Source organism: Micropterus dolomieu, linkage group LG02 (genome assembly GCF_021292245.1).
Source record: "Micropterus dolomieu isolate WLL.071019.BEF.003 ecotype Adirondacks linkage group LG02, ASM2129224v1, whole genome shotgun sequence".
Taxonomy (NCBI): Eukaryota; Metazoa; Chordata; class Actinopteri; order Centrarchiformes; family Centrarchidae; genus Micropterus; species Micropterus dolomieu.
This window is the reverse complement of record NC_060151.1, coordinates 22448863-22466208: the sequence shown is the minus strand read 5'-3', so window position 1 is coordinate 22466208 and position 17346 is coordinate 22448863. Positions and strand designations below refer to the sequence as shown.

General features: G+C 39.4%; 1 protein-coding gene across 2 annotated transcripts in view; it reads right to left on the bottom strand.

The window, feature by feature from the left end:
* Positions 1-279: 279 nt before the first annotated feature.
* The window catches only part of mafk (v-maf avian musculoaponeurotic fibrosarcoma oncogene homolog K), a 21562-nt gene continuing 4495 nt past the window's right edge, over positions 280-17346 (bottom strand). Inside the window, exons 1-3 of one of the 2 annotated variants that reach the window (XM_046033787.1) lie at positions 8673-8814; positions 5183-5261; positions 280-5101 (exon numbers count right to left, since the gene is read on the bottom strand). In XM_046033787.1, the coding sequence (XP_045889743.1) occupies positions 4667-5101; positions 5183-5261; positions 8673-8680 (522 nt within the window). In that variant the 5' untranslated portion in view covers positions 8681-8814 and the 3' untranslated portion in view covers positions 280-4666. Of the gene's footprint in view, positions 5102-5182; positions 5262-8672; positions 8815-17346 lie in introns of those variants that run through there. The other variant, XM_046033778.1, reaches the window with a different exon arrangement.

Sequence of the window (17346 nt, the reverse complement as noted above, 5' to 3'; positions counted from 1 at the left end):
CTGAAATTATTATCTGTGTTTATGTCACATATTTTCTAAATTCAGTAGTTATAGGAGACCAGTTTTGTACATAAAGTCATAGGTTGGTTTTGACACCTTCTTGTGCCAACGATAGCCGTCTTTCTGGAAAAGCAGAAATTAATTTACAGTTGGGTACAAAATATTTGCAAATATTCAAATTAGCCGACTCATGTGTCTTGGTCCTGTGTGGCACAAAATTAAAAGAATTATTTTTGCATGTGTAACTTGCATGTGTTGAACTGAGTAAATCTGCACCTCTCACTGAGGAAAAAGCTTTATTTGAAAGTACAAAAACAGACACAGCAGACGTCTTTTTATAGGAATAATTTACCATACTTTAAATCAGAGCAGAAACAAATACAGATTTTATTTGTACATGAGGGTAGTTCATTGAGGAAAAAATGTAAATAAATGAATGTAAAATAATTTAGGTGTGGTTTTGTTTTTTTATAAAATTACACAATTCAATGAAATAAATATAAAATATATGAGCAGAGTAATGACAAGTTGTGAAGGGTACATACTCACTTTATGCTGCCTTATTACTGTCCTCGTCATTGACGGTCATTAAGCCTCAACATGTTACCACAAGAACAAGGAAATCTATTTCTGTAAAGTACAAAATTAACATAGAAACCGCTGCTGTTGAACTAAGATTTAATGTATTTCACCCACAACCATATCATCTATACATGTGCTCAATTCCTTCTATTAATACTAAAACTGACTTTCTACATGGCTAAAATTAAATACTGTAGCTTGTAGGGCTGGCTAAGCGTGTGTGTGTGTGTGTGTGTGTGTGTGTGTGTGTGTGAAAGCTTATTTAATCAAAGACATGTTTTCAGGAAGAACTTTTAAATTAATAACCTTGAATACCTAGTCAAGATATACAAGCAATGTCATTTCTATACATACATTTGCATTTTTCATGGTTCATATAAAAATGTAAAATAACCACTGATATCTTAAACAGTTCCATTACAACTCCTTGGTAGAACAAGCTTCAGAAGAAAGGAGGCTGCTGAGTCCAAGGTTAGTAAACATCATGGTAGGTAATGTTTATGCCTCCTTTTCAACCATAATCGTGTCTACATTTCTGTTAAACGCACCCTAAAATTATTTGAACTTGACTTTTAGCAGGTCTGCTTTTATTTTAGCAAAAAGGTGTCTTATAGAAAATATTATGTCTGGCATATATTTGCTTGTGGTAAGCTGACCTAAGAGCAACATGTGTTTTGAGAGCATGAATGAACCTCTACTTGGTCACACTGGATGTTGGATTAACAACAAAGTACTTAATTCACCTGGAGAGAGGTTTGTCTTTTACATGCAACTGTACTGAAATATATCCTTTGACATTATGTTTTAGGGTGTGCTGCCATAATGCATCTACCTCAGATCCAAATACAGTAATAAGTGCTAAAATTTAACAAGGCTTTATTTTACAGCATTCTGTTTTGAAAGTTCACCACAAGAGGTCACTGTAATGTTTGTCAGAAAATGCTTGAAGCTGAATTGTCTTGTAAGATAATGTGCTTGAAATGACTTATGTAAACATGTAATGTGTATCTATATTGTTCTGACTCAGTCTTGATTCAGGCTTAAAACAGACCTTAAACATAACAGGTGGAGAGTCTTAAGCTTTTCTGGTAAGGTTTCTTAGCATTAACATCATTGGGCAATTTTCAAACCAATGTGCTCTTGCATTGAGTTATGTGCAATTGTTGGTTGCCAATGTAAATGTCTGGCATAGATTTCTACCAAATTGATCTAGAAATTATGTAGAATGTGTTACCTTTGAATTCCTTTTGCATATATAGTTTGATTTCAAACCTCACTGAAGTACATTTTAATTTGTGGTGTTTGTTGACACTGCAATATTATAACAGATTTCCAAGTTATGGAGTAAAATATGATAGATGCACATGTGTTCTTTACTAACAATGTGAACCTGCAGTCATAATGTAATTTCCCTGTTTTTAAACTGTCTTGACTGTGACAGATAATTAGCTGCAGCTACATGTAACCCTAGTCACGGTCTGTCCAATTTGTGAATTAGACAAATAGTAAATGTGCTGAGGAAAAACTATTCATGGGGTATAAATACTCAAAGAAGACTGAAGTTATGAGAGCTGTTTTCTCATTGTATATGGGAATACAACTTTTTCAGAAAAAGGTCAGCATCAGCGTAATTAGACTTCAAAGAATGATTACATAATCACACCACTCCCAGGATAGTAAAATACATAAATATAGAAAAATATGTTTTTATATATACTGTGTGTATATATACTGTACAAATATGCGTATATATACTCTGTGTGTGTGTGTGTGTGTGTGTGTGTATATACACACAGACACACATATATATATATATAACTAAGTATCAGAAACAGAACATAGGATGAGTCAACATAGAAACAGTGAAAATACAAAATACGTGTAAGAACACAGCAATGCCCCTGCTTAAAATCACAGCAGGTTGTACAGCAGCAAAGTTCCCCATACTGTTCTTTGCAGCTATGGAACAGGGGAAGACCAGTCATGTCCTCTTAGCCAAGAGAAAATCCTGACATGAACGATCTCTATTGACTTCACTCCAAATTAGGAATGGATCCTCGGTAAGAACGGCTTGATTTCAAGTGAATTTCATATTTAAATATCTCAAAACGTACAACAGGAGGAAAGGTGTTTACTGCATGTAGTTGTCTTGACACCACTGTTTCTAGAGATAGGTGTCAGGAGTTCTCTTGCAGAAGAGTGTGTCAAAAGCAAGGTAAATAGCAACTGTTTAGAGTTACCAACACCAGCAGCAGCACTTCTCATGACCCAGCAGTAGGAATGATTTCTATTTGGACGGGGTTCTCAATGTAAAGTGACAACTGAGGCAGTGGGCGTTTTATCATTTTGGTAATCTGTAATATACAGGAAGTACGTTGAATTGCATTTCACTTGTTAGGACCTCTCTCATTATCACTGTATCCAATATGGATTACCTACCAAAGAGTGGCATATAAAGGAAAAAGACATCACCCAATCAGTGCTGCGGCATACATACTAGAGAGCATACCATCCTTGCATATACATTAGACTTGACCTTTCAGTAGGGGGTCACACACATTTAATCATTATGCAATAAAGCCCCAGTAACTTCAGAAATGCAAAAACAACTTCTCTCAACTTCTCCTATTCCAGGCACCAGTTGCCCTGTGAATTTTCTTTTATACTGTCTCTTAACAGTTTCCTTTTAAGTGCTATAATGATGGTCGATGTCAAATCTTCTGAGCATTTCAATTATGTGAAAAACAAGTATTCACCTCGTTTGCATTTCAAAATGTTAGAAGCAGAAATTGTGAGTGATTTCTCTAGTCAAAAGGCCACAAAGGTACAAAAAACAGAATCATTTGCAGCACCTGCCCAATACCCTCCAATGTCTTCAACAACGTAGCTAACTGTACTCAACATTTTTCAGCCCCACTGAGAAATTCAACAATTTCTCAAACAACATTCTAACAAGTCAAGTGTTCAATGGATGAGTTGCCAATCTGAGCTAAAAAGGCACAAAGGGCCTTTTATAATATTTTACAACCAGAGTCGATGTAGTCTAGCAAAAGCTTGCATACAAATTCTGGCCTAATGGTTGAGTTTTAAACTTTTCAAACACAAATGAAAAGTCTTACTTAAAAACTGCCAAATTAGACTACCATCCACACAGTGCCTTTACTGGAGTGCACCGACTGCTGTTCTCCAATATTCCTTCCTAAATACTAAATAAGCTATTTGGCATGACTGACCACAGAATACAAATTTGCCAATACAAAAATATAAGCACTAGCGTATCACGAGTAGAGCCCTTTAGCTAAACACTGGTCAATTATCAAACTGCATAATGCAGTGCTCTCCAAACAGGCCATAGAGAGCCATGTACTCTACAACAGGTGTTTTTACTGCTTAGCACCTTCCAAAAGAGGAGAGAGCTAGTCAGTGAACACAACTGTGGTGTTTGGCTGGCTCTTAAAGGCAACTGGTTGGAGACCACTGGTAACTGTGGCTATGAAGAGGTGTCTACCTGACCTCAAAGCTGGAACGATAATTCCTGTTAAACTACATACACTATTCAATTCTACAAAGTATTGAATAATAATTTTGAAAGATCACTCATAGATCCTTTTTAAGGCAACAGCTTCAAAGGCTCAATTTACATAGAGACAACTCTAAAAAATGTGATTTGGCATAGGCTTTACAAATAGCTTCACTATCACATACGGTATGTACTACCAAAATCTCATGTTTCACGCTTAACAGCATTAAGTGCCACAGTAAGGCATGTCATATACTTTTTCACACTGGAGTAAAGGCAAATCTCTATCAGTCATGGAAGAAGGGTCACAGAGGCAAAATACCCTGCCGGTGCTGGGGGTCGGGGAAGAGGGTTTGCACGGTGCACAGGCATTGTAGATTGTGTAAGAGACTGAAGGAGGGAGACATAGTTGTAAATGCAGCATAATATCACATCGAGCTTGCCATCCCATTCAATCCCTCAGTTTAACTACTGAGCGTCCTCTCAGTACAGGATGAGTGGGTTCAGGCTGGGTCAGAACCAGGAAGGACCAGGCAGGAGGAGGAGAGCCCAGTCCTGTTAACACTAGGAGGGAGCTGAGAAAGGGGTCGGGCTGGAGTTGTGGTTTGCGGACTTGACGATGGTGATGACGCTAGTGGTGGCCACCTTGCCCGGCGAGAGGGGCCCACGGGTCACAGTCCGGGCAAAACACTGCAGGGCCTCATACTTGGCTCGCAGGGCATCCAGCTCCAACCTCATGCTGGCATTCTCTCGGGCCAGCTTGTCCACCTCATGCTGCAGCTCTGACTTTTGTCTCTCCAGCTCCTCCTTCTGGGTGACGCGTTTGATGCGGCAGCTGGCAGCGTAGCCCCGGTTTTTCAGGGTCCGTCGTCGCTGCTTCAACCGCACAACGTCCTCCTTGGTCAGCCCACGAAGGTGCTGGTTGAGTTCCCGCACCGACATGGCCACCAACTCATCGTCGCTGAGCGCTGGGGCATTCTCGCCCACCTCCCTCTTGACCTGCAGGAGATGAGCAGTGGATGAAAAACAGCAACATGTCTGGATATTGACAAAGTCCAATGAAATACTTCTCACACCTACCTTTAAAGCTTTGCTCGTCTTGAAATGAGTCGTCATTCCCTGCATGCAGACAACTGGCCAGAATCTCACAGAAGACACACTGCGAAGAGAAAAACAAAATTGTGTAAGTACTTAAATTAAGTGAAACACAACATATCATGTCATTTATTAAGTACTGTACTTGAGTATGATTTGAAGATAATTTAACTTATTTCCTCTTTATACTTCTAAATATTGTACTTTTCAATCTCTTACATTCATCTGACAGCTTTAACTAGTTACACTTATAGATAAAAATTTTACACACAAAACATATGATCAGTTTTTTAAACATGATTCCTTGTTACAGATGATCCAACCAAAAGTGTATAATGTGATTTAAAAGAGCTCCCTTTTGACCACTTACATCTTCATGCATCACTAATAAGTCAATATAATTTGTAGTAATAAATCACTGATTGACGGGCCAGGTGCTGCATAATGAGTACTTTCACTTTTGAGATTTTAAATACATATTTGCTGAGAATGCATCTGTATTTCTAATTGGATTTTAAAAACAGTAGTAAGTTACAAAGTAGTTTCAAATTGTGGTATTTTATACTTTAACTTGAGTAACAGATCTGAATACTTCTGCTACTAATGCATATTTTTGTATACTGCAGATAGTGAGTACATTATAATATTTGCACTCATTTCCATGGATTCACTTTAAAGAATCACAACAACATTCAAGGGTTACGTCATGTGTCAATATTTGTGTTTACATGTCAGAGCCACAGACCAGCAGAGGGCAGCCTGGCACCATTAAACACCAGCACTGGAGAGTGCCTATATTTACTTGTTAGGGAAGGAGGGAATTGACAATGTAGTTCACTAGACCAGGCAAGATTAGAAACAGGCAACCACTCTCCCTCTGTCTTCATAGAACTTTGCATTTAAGCTCTCAGCCTTAGCGATTTTGATGGGGCACTTTTGAGAAAAGCCTCTCTGTACTTATTACAGTGAGGCACATGCTTTCCAGGCTGCTGCCATGGCCAAAAAAAGGCGAGCGCGCTGAGCTGTGATCCTGTGAGAGGCACACATCCCCCCCAAGGCTCCATTTCAGGACTTGCGGACCAGCCTGACTACGAGTGCACTGTTCCATGCTCGACTGCTACCATGGAAACACCCTGCAAATGGGTGTGGGAGTGTGAGTCACATGGTCACCAAAAGGGTAAACAAGTCTCATTCATAACCGCAACATAGCCTATACATAGTACAAATAAGCAGCACTAACTTGTGCTGATAACTTAAAGGTATCCTGTGTTCACAATTCCTTAATTTCTTTTTATCCTGTTAACTTTCCCTAAATCCAGTCTTCTCTATTGTTTATGATTGTTTATTCCCCTAATCTCATGTCTCTGGGCCTAGAGGGACACAGCCAGTCCACACTACTCCGCCTCCTCATCAGACATTAAAACAGACCATCACATCAGCATAACATTTACAGTTATGGTGAACTTTACAGGGCAGTAGATACGCATGTGGAAAAATTCCTGGAGATAGTGTGTCACAGAGAAATAGTTTCCTTTATAGTCACTGATTTATTTTTGCTGAGAGACAATGTAGTCTATCGATTTAGGGCTGTGTCTCGCCAGTTGGATCCTCTTACACTGGGCTTTCCTGAGCTGCTCTATGCCCTTATTTAACTCTGGCAGATATATTTAGCCCACAGTGCTGACACAAATTTCTGCCAACTAAACAATTTAAGTGAGCACACGATAATTGATACCTCAGCAAGAGGGGAAATATTCTTTGCAGTCCCGTTAGCTGCAGGTTGCTTATACGGGTCTTTGCAACAGTTGATTTCCAATTCCTGATTCAAACAGCACAGTCGACTTGAAAAACAACTTTACTGCTCTCTGTCTCTGATGGGACCTGAACAGTGGTCATTGTTCTTATAATAGCTTAAATTCAACATCACTGTCTACAGAATGTACTTTTGTGTTTTTGTCACAAACAGTTGAACCTCAAAGAATACTGACTTTGAAAAGAAACAGATTAGAAATACATGTACAGCTCAAACCCAGAGCCTCATAAGATTTGGAGAACATCTGCTGCTCTCTCGGATTAATTTTGCAAAACGCACAGAAAATAATTGAGATGTTAGAAGCATTAAATAAAGATGAACTAAAATACAACATTCCTCAGCAACAAGTTGGCCTGAATGGCCTTATTTAAGTGGTATTGCATCAGAGGGGGTCCCTGGGTATACTCCTTGCAAAGATCATGGAAAAGTGGTGTAGGGCCTCTCTCTCATCATACAAGAGGTCTCCAACTTGAACCAAAAGGGCAGGCTGTTTCCCTGAAATTCTTTAGGCATGTGCATATGTTTTTGCAACTCGCAGAGGGACAAGGTTTTTCTGATCAGGAGGAAAAAAAGCAATTACATTACACAGCCAAATCCACTCTTCATGATTTAGCCACACAGACGAGACAGCCATATTTCACAACCAACCATGGCTTCTCGCTGTAGCCAAGAAAACAACTCATGCTAGGCTTTTCATAACAGTAAGAAAAATAGGCTGGGAAAACGCCTCAAAGAAAATCCACAGATGGCGGGTAAAGAACAAAACCACATTCCTGAGTGAACACACATGTGCAAACCCTCACATGCACAACGCAGGCACATCTTTACTGGAGAGGGAACATTCAGTCTGAATATGTCCTGCAATGCACTCTGCCATAGGGGTGGAGTTTAGACATTCCCAATTGTAAAACAACGGCTGCAAAATTCACAAAATGTCTGGAATTCAGAAGTGTCTCGCATCTTTCACTTGCCCAAACAAATCAAAGGCAGCCTGTTTGCACATGTGTGGTAGTCAGGGGTCTACTGCCTTCCCTTGTACGGCCTATGTTTCATTTTACCTTCCCAACTTCCTCAAACAGATTATAATGTTTAATCCTCTGATTGCTAATAGCCAAGAATGTACTTTTCTCTCAACAATGTTATCACTAATTTATGACAGAGTGTCACAACAATGGTTGGAGCCAAGGGATGACATGAGAGTAACTCCTTAACTAGATGTCCATTACAAACATTCTACACACATTTCATGGCTAAGTTTGTTTGTTATGCCAGTGTCTTATTTGATGTGGAAAGCAGAATGTTTTCTGATAAACATCTGGTAATCTGTTCTTTGGGTGTACACCATTGCTTTGAAGATGAACTGACCCTTTCAAGACTATTGTTGAGAATGCTTAAAAACAACAGAACCAGGCAGACTATTTTTTTTTTTTTTTTTTACATGGGCACAAATCAGCCTGAGTTAAGCAGCTCCTAAAGAGAAAATTCATGAAATACTATGCTAAATCTATATTTGAGATAAAGTCAGTTTTAAAACCCATGTACCATTTGTTCACTGCTGCCAAATGTTTGTTTTTAAAGTCTTGCATCTGGTCAAGTTCAAGGCTGCCCTTCAGTTACAGCAGGTAACCGTCTCCCAAAATAAACAGCATATCAAAGACTTACGCGCTCATGCTCCAGTGATAAATGTAGAGTTGGTTTGTCTGGACTCTGTTTTTCTTCTCTTTAAATTTTAATTTGGGAGTAAGTAAAGCAGAATCCAGACTTGTTGCTGCCCTTGACAGCCTGATACACTCCTCTGAGAAAGCTTCTCTTGCATTTTTCTCAGAGGGGTGGAGAGATTTCTGTGCAGACTGGTACGCCCGACACTCTGCTCTTTCTCCAGCGCAGCACATTTGGTGGGATATTATGTGAAGGAAATGGAGAGCATAGCTGAGCAGTGAGTCATGCTGTTTACTGTTAAAAGCGACGACCAGCGGCAGGGAATCACACCCTCCCGATCTGACGTTTCCTGGAAAATCCCGATGTTTCACAGGGAGGAAGGAAAAGTACAGAGAACCTTTGGAAATGGCTGGCAACTGCTGAAACTTTTGTGTGGAAAAGGAGGAGAACTCGCTGAATATCTGAGCAAAGATCTTCTCCCAAACAAGGAGAATGGGATTTATATAAATAACAAGGACATACCTGTCCCACGTTTCATCACATCTCTCATTTTCCAACACGAGATACCAAAACAAAGCAAGGCTCTTTAGTTGAATATACTGCCAATAATCTGTACTATCCAGATTTTAATGCTTCTCTGAACAGTTAGCTGAGGCACTGACATAAGGACAAACAGGATGTGACAGGAACGCATACATTTTGAATGTTGTGGAGCTTTAAAATAGTTGTTTGTGTTGCCGCGAACATGCAATTTGAGTCACAGTGGAATCAGGAAGTTGCCAAGGAAAAAGATAAACAACTGAATCACCAAGTCAGCCCAACTGAGAACCAGCAAGGAATTCCCAATGACAGAGACACACACACACACACACACACACACACACACAGTAAACTTGACACTCTGACCCTAATGAGGTAAAAGGCAGCTGGTTGAGATCCAGTCATTCTGACAGAAAAAGCAGGAACAGGCAGGATGCAAATCACTGTGGGTGGCAGAGTGAGACGTCTCAGACACTATATCTGTCAGGGAGTCACTTTTGGACGAATGCACCACAGGCCTGTTCACACATTCATCTGTTATTGCCTGTATACACTCTGTTTGGCATGTTCAGCTGTGGATAAAATCGCTGGCTTCCAAAGTCAATAATCAAAACTACATCTTTTTTTCTTCCCCCAGTAAGAGGAGCAAAACATCATAGCGAACGTGCTCCCTGTGAGTCATCGCATCACCAACCACAGCTATTTCACTTTCACAACACTTCACCACCAAAAATGTTTTGCTTTTTGTGTCGCTTTCATCCATCACCAAGGCCCAGCAAAAAGAGAAATCATATATGTATTGGGTGATAATTAAACTACAGCATATCCTATGTTTTCATGGTGAATTTCTCCTATGTGGCTTGTCATGGTGGTGGTAAAATGAGTCAGCCGCTGTTACTTCTCCATCCAAAGAAGACCTCATCTCTTGGGTGATTGAACCACATGTTAACCTCATGACAGAGGAGTGCACCCTCTCCCATTGCGTCTCTGAAAGCAGTAGACACCGGTGCACCCACCAGAAACAACAGTGAATCAGAAAAGCCTCTCAGGCACAAACCTGCGATCATCGAAATGAAACTAGACAAATATTTTCCATATATTAATCAAAATGGCCTCACAAGTCTACGTTATTCAATAAAATACAATGGCCAGACTAGAATGTGGACAGTCAAGCAGTATTATTGTGTAATTATTAGGTTAGTATTTCAAAAACATTCCTTATCTTTACCCAGGGAATACAGATGTATGTAGACCTGGAATTACAGCTAAACAGAGAAGATAAGATAAAGCCTTTTCTTCTTCCATAGTGATTCATGCTTTGTGGAAATGCGCCTCCTCCTGCTGCTCAGTGACTATTTGTTTCTCCAGTCAGCCCTGGTGGTCTAACTTCACGTTGTGCCCTTTGTCCCACATGTGGAAAATGCAGACCACGTGTTGTTTCCAATGTCAAAAGTAGGCTGGTATTTTGTATTATAGCAGCCTCTTATAAAGCCCGCGTTGAAATGCACAAGAGCGCCACTATTAAAAGAACGTGAAATTAGTTGATAGCCTATGAATTAGTTTGAACAGGACAGTCAGTCAATTTATTTCACTTCATTCCCCCCCTCAAAAGCCCATACCAGTGACAGACACTAGACTATCAATAAACAAACCCTGACAAACAAAAAACACTATTTATTTCTTATAATTTTGGTTCTGTGGCGCACACTGATCCTATAGCATATGGGCATTTTGTAACATTAACCTAATTTTAACAACATTGAGTAGCATTAGTCAATAACTAGGCTTACTTTGTCAAAATACTGTTTTATTTCTATATCTGATATTTCTTGCGGTTTCTGTGCTTGTTATAGACATTGTCAAATGTATTCATATGTTTAAAAAGGGGATAGCCTTAAAGATTTCACAAGTAAACTACATAAATGATTTTTTTTAGATTACCAGGCTTAAATTCGTCAAAAAATAAAATAAGCAATTATTCCAAATGATGTTTTACTTTTTTGCCTATGTACCCCCTGCCACTTCATACACTGAGCCCTCGCCACTGTCTGGGCATTGTGTTAACTGTTATGTTACTCCAACACAACACGTGTCCACGCGACTGAAACAATCTACAAAGTCAACATCAGCCGGGATCAAAACCTATCTTACATGACTAGCCAGTGTGGCCGACATGTCTGTCTGCATGTGCCGATATGTCACTGCCGTCACAACTTGAGAAATGTAAAGAGGAATGTCAAACTATCTATTCCCAAATAAAAACAAAAAAACCCCAACAACCTCACCTCTGTGGACGCGGAGATCTGTGAACAGGAATGCGTAAAATCTGGCGGAGTAGGTTTCCGATACAGGCGACGGGGTAACTTGACGCAGTTGGTTTAAAGCGTTCAGCAGCCGGGCAGCGTTGTATCCTCGTACTAAATTAACTACAAAACAACAACAATGTACCAACATTCCACGCTCTGCTTCCGCAAGCACTCACGTCACCGATTCCTCGTGACCGCCCCCTCCATTCATGAAAATAACTTTCTGCTGACGTCAGTCTGGGAAGGGGGGGCGCGGGGGGGAGGCCAGAAATAGAAGATAGATAGGCCTACTGCTGGCGGCTGCTTTTGCTTACTTTACAAAACTAATCCGTACAAAGTGAGCCATTGTTGCCAATATTAGCCGAGAACAGAGAAGGAAAAAGTCACTTTTAAGTTTCAAAAGGTGGTCCTGGACTTGTTGTTCTCACTCAGTCTGCTGACTTCCACTCCCATAAGGAGACTCTTTTGGAGGTCTATACTACAAGGTATTCAGAAATGTGCTTTAACTGAGAGAAAACAGCGACCTCCTCCTCCTCCCTCCGTCTGACTCAGGAGCAGCAGTTGCATTCCAAGTCCTGAGGAAAGTATGTGGTGTAGTAAGTAGCCCAGCAGTCAGGATTTCTCTTCTTTTAACTGCGGGGCTGCCAGTAATGTCACAGGTTATTCTGGGTAATTAAGTACTGAATGCAAATATATTAAGTCAGTAGCCTTTTAAGGGCTGCACTCTTATGGGTTTCCCTGTTCATTTATCTGATATAAGAAGACCTCAGCTTTGAGGTTGCCTCGGAGTATGGTCCCTGTTAAAAACAGATGCAGTGTGTTTACACCATAAACAGTGTGGGCTTCGCGGTTCAAAGGAGGCCAGAAAGACGAGGAAAATGCACTTTCACATTTGTTTCTGCTGACTGGACCAACATGGCTTGGAGCAAAGTTTCGAAGACTTAAATGATGCTGTGAAATACCTACTGTATGAGTTCCTTGCAGGATAAACTGGTAAATGGAAATCACTTTATATCATAGCTTTAACAGGTAATAATATTGTCAAACATTGACATATGTTGAGAGTATATGTGCTAAAGTGTGAAACGCATTTAAAACTAGAATGGGCATTTCCTTAAGAAAATGCATGTGAGAGCTGCCAGCTATTTTTTGCGATTGCTACCGCTGTCGGAGCAATGTGCGGCTCCATCAGCTAAGAGACTCGATGATGTGCTGCACACTTGTTCAGCAAACATATGTGTTAAGTTTGGCCCCCTTTTCGTTAACCTGATGTGAGCAGGGTTTTGTCCATCAATCTCTGAATCCGGAGCAAGAGCAAGACCTCCACCACCGGACTAAGATACACTGTGAAGGAAAGGTTCTACCAAGTTTTGTCCTACCAAGTTTGTAGGACAAACGGTACAAGACTAGTTAGATGCCAAAAAACGGTGGAATAAATAATAATAATAATAAAGTGTGAGAGCTGCAGCACACTTAAAGTTTAGATCAGCATCCTACACGCATGGGAAAGAAGAACATCTGGATCTGGAGCCTGTGTGGCAGAAATTCTGAAATTAAATATGGAATCTGGTTAGTTTTATGACATATCTATGATATATGGCTATAAAGTTCATTTATTTATGTCAGCTGATTTGCGCATACAAGATTTATACGGACAAAATGTCCTCCTTTTAAAAGTATGGATTGACAGAAAACTCCCATTTGCCAGATATACTGTCCAGACAAACATCAGCTTGAATTTAGTCGTCATACGACTTGTGGTTTGAGCTTTTAATTGCCCAGGCCAAAAGAAGCTTCATTATTGAATCATTTTTGTTCCATGGTGGTTTCTGTTTACTGGTGTTATATTTAGCACACAGTGACAAAAGAGGAACAGAGAGACACACTAATAAAAGGCACACACACATTGTCTCAGATGCATGTTGCGATTTTGACCTTTAGATAAAATGTGACTAGTAGATGACGAGTTGATACGTGATAAATGTTGGATTAGATTTTTCTAGTTTGACTGTTCAGGGCAAAAGAACCTTTGTGATGACTGTACAGACGTCTCTCTGTTGATTGGAAGCTTTACTTGAGTGTTTGTCCAAATGTGACGAGAAACACTGAATATTGATTCTTCTGTGTCACAAGTGGGGGTCTCCCATGTAAAAAAAAAACAAACAAAAAAAACCCCACAAAGACTTGCTTCCAGTGAACCCTGCTAATTCCTGAGAATTCATCTCTTACAGGTTTTGTGCCAGATAGCCAGATAAACAGGCCAGCATAGGCTTAGGTTACATCATAGGTCATAGTTTGCAGTTTGTGACTCAACTGATCAACTCTGAATCCCATGTGGAATCAGTTACTTACTAGAGAGGGTGGACTATTGCATCATCTGCAGGGGAGCATGTTTCAAATCAAAAGTTAACTGGCTTTGTTTTCTGGTTAGCACGATGTTCACCACAAACAACAACACATCATTTCCTTGTAACGCCTTCCTCTAATAAGTTGAGCACCCTTTGCTGAACCAGTTCTCGTTTGCTTCTGTATTTTCTAGATAAAATAAAACATTTAAGTGCCCAAATATTTCCATTTTATGTTTCTTTATTTTTCTACTGCACTACATTTTATAGACAAATGTTATAACTTCTACTCTGCTATTTATTTGATAACTTTAGTTACTTTGCAGATTGAGTTTGTTAATACAAAATCTAAATCAACAAATACATTATGATGTATTTTTATGGATTAAATATATTAACTTTTACCAGCATATTACCAGCTAATATTTGTGCACTTTTGCTTAAAGGATAATTTTGGTAGTTTGGGGGCCATATAGTAGGGCTATATTTTCACAAAAAGTAGGTACAAAAAGTGTTGCATGCAGAAGATGGCTTCAGTGTAGGCTATTCCTGTGTGAGAAGCGAGCTGTTGAAGGAAGATGACGGTGGAGTCAAGAGTTAAAGAGAGGAGTTTGTTGTGTTGGAGTAACGATAGGAAATAAAGTCTTGCTAGCAATTTCTCTATGTACAAAAAAAACTCCTCTCCCTTGTTTCTGCTGTCGTCTTTCTGCAACAACTCGCCTCTAACGGGATTTCAGAGCGAGTAATCCTTGAGTGAGACTTCTGTTTCTAGCTAAAACAAGGGGTGTCACCGGGAGTTAGTCATAGGAATCCTTTCCATGATGTTGTTTGACACCTCGTATAACAGTGTGAGCCTGTCGGTGGCAAAAAGAAGCACTTTTTCTGGACGTAATTTTGATGGGCACAATTGCCCCGTAGGGATACATTGCAGGCCCTGTGGCCAGCTCGCGGCTGCCGACTGAAGCCGTCTACTGTATGGACTTCAAAACATTTTGTACCTAGTTATTTGTGTGTGTGTGTGTGTGTGTGTGTGTGTGTGTGTGTGTGTGTGAATATAGGACCCAGGTTTAAAAATACCAAAATGATCCTTTAAGCAAGATTTTAGAATACTTTTTCCACTGCTGATTAGATAAGAGATGAGAAGAAATGGAATCAGACGGGATTTCATTCATTTAGAATTGATGCAAGATTGGATGAGATTTTTGTTTACATTATCTTAGATCAGAGGTGAGTTTGGATTTGATGGGATTAGATAACACTAGATTAGAATAGAGGTGAGAATACATGAGAGGGGTTGAGATTATATGACATTATAGATCAGATGAGAATAAATGAGAAGTGATGAAATTTGAAATGTGATGAGTGGAAATTACATATATTAGAATAGCAAAAGAGATGGGATGTGATTAAATGAAATGAGTTTAGACAGGGTTTCATTAGATTTGAATAGAGAATAAATTAGATGAAATTGAATTACATTTCATTAGAGGTGAGATGGTGTGACTTTAGATTACATTACATTAAATTAGAGTTGTCTGTACATTAAAGTAGATTAGAATGAGATGAGATTAAATGACATGAGATTGGATACAGTGCAGAAAATAAACAATAGAAACAAACAATAAAATAGGAACAAGACTATTGAACTGATATACTGTCTCTATGTCGTCTGTTTCCTGCAGAATCCTCCAGCAGTCAACAAAAAGAAAGAAAAAGTCTCTGCAGGACCAACACTGATATTATAGATCAGTCATACATCCAGCTGCCACTCCACCCATTGTGTCCAACAAAACAAAAACAGCGGACCATGTGCAGCAGATTTGTTGGGGGGTTGTCAGTCACCATGCTGTGGGTTCTTACAGGCAGGTTTTGATTACAGGAAGTAACATTGAGTCACTAATCTTGCTTCTTTCTGACTCAGACTGTTGAACTCAGAAATCTGATCTGGCACAAAGAGGCTCCCTGTTGTACTGGGATTTTTTTCCCTTCTTCTTTACAAATGCTCCAAATTATCAGTGAGTAAAAAAGACTGATTTTGACCATACATATGTTTTTAAACTGAAGTAATACCATTACCAATTAGCCAAATAAATCACTCTGGGCAGAAAAACCCAAAAACTTAATTAAACTTAAATAATGAATCACATTCACTTCCTCCAACTGTTTTGTTCAGGAATATCTAACTGAGAATGCCTGAGACATGAGACAGCCGCCGCTGGCACAGTTTGGACTGTATGTAATTTCAGAAGTAAAAGAATTGTTTTGCAGATTTGTAGACTTCCCATCTGACGCTAGATTTTATTTGGAACATTGACTTCACATTCCACTGACTTCACCAAAATGTGTTTCATATGAAAACACTTTACGTAAGCAGCTGGCCGGTTAGAGCTGCATGGTGAGGTTACAGTAGTAGTGATGGCAGCAGCTGGAGTGTGGTGGTGGTGGTGGACTGTTTACAGCCTAATATTCACCACAGTTCTGAAATATGCTCCTATGACTTCACCATACTGAAAACTATTTATTACCAAAATAAAAGTTTGGAATTTTGAGGACTAGAAGGAAGAATAGAGCATCTTTTAAACATAGTAGTTGAGAGTTAACTTTTTCTATACTTGATAGAGATTAGCAGTGTTTGAGGAAAGAACAAAGTGCTGCTGCAGACCATGGGTGGGACTAAATATGGGCATTATTAACGGTGGTAAAGCTTTGATGCTCTGACGCTGTTTTCCTCAAGACATGAACGTTTTTAAAGACTGAAAACAGCTGTGGGGATGAAAAATAGCACACTGTGATTTCTCAGAAGATCTTGCATCTATGTAGCTCTAAAGTCTGACTCATCATATGGCTCTTAGTTTTAGCTTTCTTGATGACTAAAGGCTGAAAAAATCTGGATCTTGTTTCCTTTCAGATTTGTTCTGACGGTGTACTTTGTGACTGCTCTGCTGCTGAATGCAGTTTCAATGTTTTATGTTATGTGTATTGAAATGTGGAGAGTTATTATGTCTTGGTGCTGCTGATCCTTTCATGTGTGTGGTCCTTGATAAAGTCATCACACAATGCAGTTATTTTATCATGGCTGATTATTCTGTTTAGATTGAAGTCTTGTTTTGTTTTCATCAATGGTTATTTAACACACATGATAAAAATCCTACTTTGATAAGATAGAACCCCCCCCCTCCCCCGTACAATGACAAATTTTACCATCTGAATGCAGTAAAACGGAGACTGCTGCCGCCTTGTGTTACATTAGTGGTATTTAAAGGAAGCACAGTAAAAGCAAGTATTTGCTTTTCAATGCAAGAAAGTAAATCTAGTGTACGTCAACTAATATGAAAAAAAACATATGTATAAATATAACAAAAATGAGATATCTTTGTCAAAGTTTGCCTTCATGTATAATCAAGCTTCTCTTCTTTTGGTAGTTTAATTTTGTCCAACAGGAAAACAGCTAATGATTCATCCTTACACTGACCTAAAGGATTATTA